Raw genomic sequence first — 8,777 nt, 5'->3', positions numbered from 1 at the left:
GCCATATTATGTGTATCATTTTTTCCAGTTGTCCTAATGCACAAAAAATAAGAACCTTCCTCTGAATGATTTATCAAAAGCGCCGGAACTTTATAATTGTTTTGTACCTTGTAGCTAGTCGGAACATATCGTTGAACGAACCAAACATTAGCAAAGCAGACATAAACCCACAACCGGGATAGTTTATAAGTCGCTGTAACTGTTCTTTTCTATATTCTTGCCCTTTTGTGCGGTCAAAATGTCTGATGAGGAAGAGGACTATATGTCTGACGCATTTCTCAGCAAAATGTAAGCATTATTTGTGGCTAGTGTTTGTATTAAAAGCTCGAAGCATCGAGGTTGCTACATTGGGAACCATTTTGGTACTTTTGTATGTTGTATGAAGTTAAAAGCTAATTCGGGCCAATTCAAAAGAGCCCTTTGATGCTATTTTGTTGTTTTTTTAATGTATAATATCACCCTACCCATGGCCTGCACTTAAAAATGAGTCATTTGGCTAAATCTGACACATTATCATATCACTGATAACAAATAAAGTAAGTTGTGTCAGCTATGAAGATGTAGAAGTGGGAGTTAACAATCATTGCTCTCGCATTAACTGAATATCATTGTTTTCTTATCCCAAAATAACATTTTCTATGTTGTTCTGTCTGCCAGACAAGATGTGAAACCAGGTGTCAGCATGGTGAGGCGAGTAAAAGAAGCAATGAAGAAGGAGGCAGAGCAAAAGGAGAAGAACATCAGGAATCGCCAGAAGACCTACAAGGAGCAAGAGAAAGACAGCCGAGAAGCAGCTTTACAGAGCTCCATCAGCAATGAGAACAAGGGCTTTGCACTTCTGCAGAAAATGGGTTACAAAGCTGGTCAAGGCCTCGGAAAGCAGGGCAAGTTTTCTTCTTTTACTCTTTGATTTACTGATTTTTCAACTGTTACTGTATTTATTTCATGTATTCATGATCCTCTCTGTTACCTCTGCAGGAGCAGGAAGAGTTGATCCAATTCCATTAAATATCAAAACCGGTAAGGAATACATTTTAAAATTTAAAGTGTATTTGGAAACAACCTGCGTAATTCGACTGATTGCTTACCTTTTCTTTCTGTAATGATTCAGACAGAGGTGGCATTGGAATGGAGGAGGTGAAGAAGAGAAAAGCGGAGGAGGAACTTGAACATTATCGACAGAAAGTACGAGCCAAACAACAGAATGAGACCAAATCACTGGAAGATTTTAGGTGAAGTTTGCAGCTTTCTAAGAGATACCCTATGCCCATGAGCATTGTCCCATACTATAAACACTACTTTTAAAAAAGACCTAAAATCTTTCTATTCAGAAAGGCTTTTTCATCTGAACTCTTTATTATTAATTTCTTTATGTTGTGTGTTCTATGTTATAAATACCATAGCACTTTGAGTTTCACTATGAATGAAAAGTGTGGTACAAATTAAATGTATTATTATTAATATCATCATTTTTATTATAATGCAAGTGTTTCACAGTCTGTGTGTGTGGGCTATCATGTTTCCTTCATTCCAGGTCAAGAGTAAGGACAGAGAGAGAAGAGCGTAAGATTGAAGGAGATCTCAGAAGGAGTCAGCGAGCCTGTGAGCAGCTTGACAGTCAGAAGGTTGGAGAAATTATGGCTATAGCAGAGGCTCATCAGAAAACATGTTTTGATATTTCACTGCTGGTCAGTATAGAGTGTGAATCCTTTGGCTGACTTGTTTTTTTTATTTCAGGGTGTCACAGTCCCTAGGGAAGACTGGTACTGGCCTAAAGCAGAGGCTGATGATGAGGAAGAAGAAGTTGAGGAGGAAGAGGAGGAGGAAGAGGAGATTGTGGAATTAACCGTCAGTATCAAGTTGAGCTTGTTTTTTCAGTGATGTAATGTGTAATCCTTTTATATGAACCAATCAGTTTTGTTGTTGGGGATAGCTTATATACTTGTGTATGGTGCAATAAATGCATCTTGTAGGATTTTGTGGTGATTAATTCAGATTAATCTTACAATGTATTTGTTATATTCTTTTGTCTTACAGTCCTTTGACAAACTGCAAATTCTGACATCCTATTTACGTGGAGTCCATTTTTACTGCATATGGTGTGGGACCACCTATAATGGTAAGAGTGTTGACAACGTGGCTACTTCATGTTGCTTTTATTGCGTTTGCTGACATACAGTTTTCTTGTTTGACAGATGAAGAGGATTTGTGCTCTAACTGTCCCGGGGATACAGCAGCAGACCACGAATGAACTTGATAAAAAATATATGTGTGCAGTAGTTCTGAGTGAAAAAGCAGTAACAAGTGTTTGACAGTGGAAACATTATACATGTTAAGTGAGTGCATATTACAGCATGAAACAGGTTCATCACACTATCATTATCATCACACCCAACAGGCTGTAATAAGCAGTTAAGGCAGTACAGTGATCAGATTTTGAGCATCATCCCATTTGAATCTGCTCTCCATCTCTGGAAGGACATTGTTGATGCTGTTTGGTGGAGGACTTTCTTAATTTTTTTTTTTTCATTTGGAAATCCTGTGGAAAATTTAGGATGCTTTGTATTATTTATATTTTGAATAGATGTACAATGATTTGTTACATTTTTTTAGAATTCTACGTTAACCATTGTTTTTTTTTTTTTAGCGACTTATATTACATTAAATGATGTTGGGTTTGATTTACCTAACAAATGTAAATAATGTAATGTAAATATGATACTGCCATTTTGCCTTTCTGTGTATGTGGTGCTCAGTTGTGACTTTCTAGGTCTAAAAATTATTATATTAAAAGAGACTAATAGATTATAGACTCAATAGGATTTTGACAAAAGTTACCAAAAATGGTAACAACAACCCGTTTAGATAGGGTCACATACTATAATAGTTCACTTTTACCTAAAACTGTGACCCCCATAGTATTTTGAGATAGGGTCACATATTTCAGTAGCTGTGATGGAGGTAACTAGTGGCCAGTGGTGGAGGAAATACTCAGATCCTTTTCTTAACTGAAAGTCAATCAATACCACAATGTAAAAATACTTCCAAGTAAAAGTCCTACATTTAAGCAGAGAAGTATTACCAGTTAAGTTTACTAAACTATTAAAATAAAAGTACTTGTTTTGCAGAAAAACGAACTGTGACTGATATGTTAAATACAAACAAAGTGCATTGTTAATACTGATGAGTCAATGCATAAACAGCATTTTATTGGTGTAGATGCTTGAGGTGGAGCTAGTTTAAACTGCCTTGTGAGGAGCATAAGACAAATCTGAGGGGTCTTGAGATGATAGATTGGGTTGGAAAGAAGAGAAGGCAAAGTTCTGCTTCATACGTGTGGGTTAAAGTTTCAGAACCTTTCTTCAATCTTTGCATTTTTGTGAAATATTGGAGAGTTTGACCTCTCTGGGTCTCAAATAGTTATTTATTTGAAACCATGTGAGGGGAAACGTCTCTTTGCTGGAACTGCAAACAACTCATAGACATCTGAAATATCACAAAGAGACACAACTACACTTATTTTTTTACAAGAGGTCACAAGCCAAAACATTTGGGAACCACTGGTTTAATCTTTAATAATGCAGCTTAATTTATAAGCTTAACATTATGTTATTTTATATAAAAATTTTTATCTGTAAAAGTAACTAGTAATTAAATCTGTCGAATAAATGTAGTGGAGTACAAAGTACAATATTTTTTCTCTGAAATGTAGTGGAGTAGAACTATAAAGCAGCATAAAATGAAAATACTCAAGTACAGTATAAGTACCTTAAAATTGACAGTACTTGTAATAAACAGTAGTTGAGTAAATGTACTTAGTTACTACTGCGAATGGCCAACGTGGATACGTCTACTACTTTACAATACCATTTCGAGCGTCTACTTAACGATTATTAGCATTGAACAACTACAGCTCCCATGAGTCTTAGCTGCAGTTGCGATACTTAAACCTTATAGGAACTGTAGTTATTTAACAAGCTAATAAAATAACGATTTAGTTCAGGTGAAAAACAGGTAGACACGTTTTAAAGTTAACTGCAGCTGCTTTTAATGAAATTCAAGCAAATGTTAATTCAAATCTAAGAATCCATCAAAATGATTATTGACAGAATATGGATGTTAGCTAAAACAAACACATCATTTTTACTTCACTGAGACTTTTTCCACACTGTCCTAGGTGAGTTACATTTTCGCTTCCACTTGTCAGCTGGTTCATGTTTGCTGAACCAGTTTTGATATTTCGGACGCCATTTGAAGGCGCCACCACTCTGGAGCATGACGTTTTACCGAGAAAACGAAACTTGCGGAGGGGCACGGCTGAATCGAAAGTCTTCAGACATGGACGCATAGTAAAGATGAAAATGGAAAAGATGCACTATATTGAGATTTGTACCTTGTTTTCCCATTTTTATGTGATTTGAGTCGGCATTCCGGCCGCTGTGTTGTTTATGATGGAAACGGGAAACTACGTAGCTAAACTAAACGAGTATGCACAGAGGACGCGGTCGCAGCTGAAATATGAGGACGTCGGATCTGTTGGCCCTGATCACATTAAAACGTGAGTTTAATACATTCTCTGGTGGGTCTTAAGACCTGCAAAAACACAGTTTTAACAGCAGTCTATTTTTGAACTGGAGGATGTGGTATTTCCATGGGTGTCAATCCGGGATCTTTCCAGTTAAGATGCAAACATAAACGCACTTTGAACCGTAAAGCTCCCATGTGTATATTTGCAAAATTGCAACCGTTTTGTGTGTAGAAAAATAAGAAAATGTGTGCATTCTGCATGGTCCTTCAGTTCATTCAATGTCTCCAGGAATGTTTACATTCCCAGTGTGATTTTTCCACATAGCAATGCACTTTGTCACCACATTTAAACCACACACGCATTTCTCTCAATATTAAGTTAACATTGTAGACCTCAAATAATTTGTTGAGATATTCAATTTGAGATTTCCCCCCTCTGGTCTATATATCCCTGCCTCTGCTGAATTATTTGTATCCCTTCATAGTGATTCATGCTGCTTCACGCATAGACCATATAACATATATAAAATAAAAATAGGCTATTTAATAAAATGTAAGTAAAGTGCTGCAGCGTGAGAACATCAGTGCAAACAATAATAAAGTCAGGAATGGACATTCACTGTCACTACGCGTGAAAACGTGTAACACGGCGTCTGGGCTACGTGATGACGCAGTAAATGGACGGGGGTAAATGATGGGCGACACACTATGGATGACCACTCCACAAGACAGCAGAAAAAGAAGACTGAAGTCCGTAATCAAAATAGAGATTAAATAGAGTTTTCTTAGTCTGACAAGTAGGCATTTATTGTAGCCCAGTGGTTCTCAAGTGGGGCCCGGGGAACCTCAGGGGTCCTTGGGGGGCATCCTAGGGGTCCCCTGCACAAAGATGAATAATTTATTTTCACTTGAAATCCATCCATGTAATTAAAACATCTAAAAGCAAAAATCTTATCAGAAGGGGGACCCTCGGACAAAATCTAAAAACAAATCAAAAAATGTAAAGTTTGAGAACCACTGTTGTAGCCTATTTATTTTTATGATGACAGCATGTTATGCATGCTGTGATTATTTTCTACTCAATATTGACGTTTGCTGCGCATAAAGCTGAATTTAACAGTGACTTGCAAGAATGACATGAAGTGTATTGGCACATCTAGCTGAGTATCCACATTACTGAAAGGAGCGTTTGGAGATTTAATTCTGGCAGATTTTTTCACAAACCACACCCTGGAGATATTATTGTTTCCTGCATACAGTGTTGGGAAAAAACTGAGGAATATGGAATAAATTTGTCCCATCAATGAAAAAGTAAGAACGCCTGCACACTTACTCCAGTCTGATTAAAATTTAATTAGATAGGACAATGTTTCGATCCTACTCAGATCATCAATTGATGCTGTTTTTTATAGCCTTGCACCTACATGATGTGCATATTTACTCTCCTTCAACTGATTAACTTGTCCCATGTCATAGCTGCAGTGCCCTGCTTTGACTCATAGGACAAAATTTACAGTCCAGGAAGCCTTTCTGGGACTGTTTTCATGAGGAAAGTTGGAATTCAACTATAGCTCAGTCACAGTGAAGGAATGGTGATAGCATTCAGTATCAGTATTGTTATGGAATTTTCCACCTTTAGGGGTTACAAATTGGGTTACACTGGGTCAAGTCTGGGCCTTGAGGTCACACTGTAATTCTTAAGCAGGAAGGGGACATTCTCTCCTCTCCTTGAAACTCCAGCTGTCTGTGATGTTTGGGGAAAGCAGAAACCTCTCTCATAGAGGGTAAATCAGCATTGATTCAATAGAATCAGTAGATTCTATTCACACAGTCAGACATTCAAACCAAATATCTGCTGAAATTCCATGCATCGTGACCTGAACTGACACAGGTAAACTGCAGTTCCTTGTTTAGAAACTAGTGAATCAATTAGACTAATTTTTCATATTGTAGGCTGATCTGCTTGGGTTAAAGACTAAGACTCAGACCTCCAAGGGGCAGAACAAAAAGAGACAGCATTCGAGTTGCAGATGACTTCGATGCTCGCTATTTCAATTCTCCTCGGCCAAGTACTTCAATAAACATTTTCAGCTTTAAGACATCAAAGGCTTGTGCGCGCTTTTCTCCACTGAGGTGCTGACCATCGCTCAAAATATCCACAAGTATCTGTTGATATTTGTAAGCACAAAGAGGCAGGTGTATACCTTCTGTTGCAACTGTTTAAGGACAGTTCACAATTTTTTGGGTCTGTCTTAAAACAACAGTGAGGTGCCCAAATGAAAATTGAAACAGGTTTTTCTTGTCATAATCGTTCCTCCTGTTTATACTGGCCAGTGTTTCCCCTATAGTAGTACAGGTCTGGTGGGCCGCTAGGCCAACAAAAACCCCCACTAGACCAAAAGAATATTTTTTGTAATGCCAAAAATAATGCCAAATATCCATTAATTTGGAAATCAACAGCATTGGGGGGGGGCTCTGTGCAGCGCTGCTCTGAAACATGAGTCAACGTCTGTGTTGTTGTCTGTGAAACTCTTGGAAGCGTAGCTCTTTTTAAGGAATAGTACAGGGCATAAGGAGTGTGCGTAGCAAGTGAGTGGGTGAGTGAGAGAGTGAGTGGCAGAAAAGTGACGGTGAATGCGAGCGGAGCAGAGGAAAAGGTTAGCAGTAAGTTGTCAATCTGGCAGTAAATGTATAGTACAGATATCCACTTGACATGACCACTTCAAAAACGATTCTGAGTATTGACTGTCCTGTTTTTCTTTATAATTTCTTAGATTTACCCTAAGAGCAGTCCTGAATGGTAAGGCGTATCCTGATGGTGTGGGGAAGAACAAGAAGGAAGCTAAACACAATGCAGCAAAAAATGCTCTAAAAGGCTTGTTGGAGGAACCGGTTGACTCTGTAAGATTATTTTACCGCTTTCTTGACTTACTGCCTGTGTGAATTTTTGTATTTCTGTAATATGTAAAATCCCAATTCACAACACACTGTATGTCTTCTTGATGTATATTTGTTATTTTCCTGACAGACAGAAACTGTAGCAGAAGTTACTGCAGCACCAGTTCATCAGGCAAGTGTCACTACCATCAACTATATATGTTGGCTCAATGAATATGGCCAGAGGAAAAGGGTGCTGATAAAGGCTGTGGAGTCAACAAGACCAGGGCCTCATGATGCCACGCAGTAAGTCTTAACAGTGCATCCAAATGTATGTGTAGCTGTTTAGTCACCATTGGAAAATACATTAAACAAAAGTTTTTATGGTTTTAGATGTTGTAGGTTCATGGTTGACGATAAGGAGTACCCAGCTGCCTATGGGAAAACAAAGAGGGAAGCTAAGGAGGAAGCAGCCAAGCTTGTATATCATGAGATATGTGGTAGTAAAACTACAGATGTGAGTAGTAATACACACTAGTTTGTCTCTATTATAGGCCAACAAATTAGTAAAAATTCATGGAAAGAATTGAAATTCCTCTCCTTGATTGTAATAATATTGTCACAAATGTGCAAGATGCTTTTCCAAATGTCCCACAGGCCACACTCCAATCATTTCATTGTTATGAAATCATACTTTTTTGTTTTCAAGACTGGAGATGAGAAATCAAGCAGCACAACAAGTAATCAAAAGGAGGATCTGAATCAAAATGTGTCTGAGATCTGGTGAGCACAAGTTCATTGACAACGTGTTGTTTCATTTTTGTTTCATTCTTCACCACCGTGAAACATTGCACAAAGTAACATTTTGTTTTTGCTCTGTTTGATTATTAAAAGGTTTTAATAAGTATCTGTTTTGTCTCTGTATTACAGTGATAAGATAAAGAACTTGAGCGTGAAGACAGAGGACAAAAGCTTTATAGAGACAAATTTCATCGGAATGGTCAACCACTATTGTCAGAAAACAGCTCGCTCCCATACATTCATTGAAGAGAAGAGATGTGGCCCCCCTCATAACCCTCAGTGAGTATGACCAAACCTCTGAGACCTGAATAGACACTGCATGATAGATATGAGAGGGAAATCTGAAAATATTTTCTTCCTGCCTACACAGATTTTTCTACAAGTTGGTGATCAACGACAAGGACTACCCTGTGGGTGAGGGTAAGACTATCAAGGACGCCAAACAAAAAGCATCTCAGCTGGCCTGGTCTGCTCTTCAAGAACAGTCAGACTGGGATAGCAAGGTATTCAATATTTTCTGTTGTTTTAATATAATAAAATATAGTTTTAATTAGGGCTGGGCGCTATGACCA

At 37.9% G+C, this 8,777-nt stretch overlaps 2 protein-coding genes across 3 annotated transcripts in view; both read left to right on the top strand.

The window, feature by feature from the left end:
• Positions 1-122: 122 nt before the first annotated feature.
• gpatch11 (G patch domain containing 11) lies at positions 123-3,133 on the top strand. Its single transcript, XM_067609705.1, has 8 exons — positions 123-288; positions 658-884; positions 979-1,020; positions 1,112-1,232; positions 1,535-1,625; positions 1,738-1,848; positions 2,038-2,119; positions 2,196-3,133. The coding sequence occupies exons 1-8, from the start codon at positions 239-241 to the stop codon at positions 2,249-2,251; spliced, it is 780 nt and encodes a 259-aa protein (XP_067465806.1). The 5' UTR covers positions 123-238; the 3' UTR covers positions 2,252-3,133.
• Positions 3,134-4,257: 1,124 nt separating this feature from the next.
• eif2ak2 (eukaryotic translation initiation factor 2-alpha kinase 2) overlaps positions 4,258-8,777 on the top strand; it is a 30,769-nt gene continuing 26,249 nt past the window's right edge. Inside the window, exons 1-7 of one of the 2 annotated variants that reach the window (XM_067609699.1) lie at positions 4,258-4,558; positions 7,302-7,428; positions 7,556-7,710; positions 7,798-7,921; positions 8,114-8,187; positions 8,335-8,484; positions 8,576-8,708. In XM_067609699.1, coding sequence (XP_067465800.1) covers positions 4,449-4,558; positions 7,302-7,428; positions 7,556-7,710; positions 7,798-7,921; positions 8,114-8,187; positions 8,335-8,484; positions 8,576-8,708 — 873 coding nt within the window. In that variant the 5' untranslated portion in view covers positions 4,258-4,448. The remainder of the gene's footprint in view (positions 4,559-7,301; positions 7,429-7,555; positions 7,711-7,797; positions 7,922-8,113; positions 8,188-8,334; positions 8,485-8,575; positions 8,709-8,777) is intronic. The other variant, XM_067609698.1, reaches the window with a different exon arrangement.

The sequence above is a fragment of the Thunnus thynnus genome, chromosome 14 (genome assembly GCF_963924715.1).
Source record: "Thunnus thynnus chromosome 14, fThuThy2.1, whole genome shotgun sequence".
NCBI classification, from domain to species: Eukaryota; Metazoa; Chordata; class Actinopteri; order Scombriformes; family Scombridae; genus Thunnus; species Thunnus thynnus.
Note: the sequence above shows the minus strand (reverse complement) of the source record. Positions and strands in the feature narration are given on the sequence as shown.

What these genes read in the sequence shown, in the direction of transcription:
- gpatch11 (XM_067609705.1), top strand. Translation starts at nt 239, where the DNA reads ATGTCTGATGAGGAAGAGGACTATATGTCTGACGCATTTCTCAGCAAA. An exon ending in GACGCATTTCTCAGCAAAAT is followed by an intron (nt 289 to 657) that starts GTAAGCATTATT and finishes TCTGTCTGCCAG; the next exon opens with ACAAGATGTGAAACCAGGTG. An exon ending in AAATCACTGGAAGATTTTAG is followed by an intron (nt 1,233 to 1,534) that starts GTGAAGTTTGCA and finishes CCTTCATTCCAG; the next exon opens with GTCAAGAGTAAGGACAGAGA.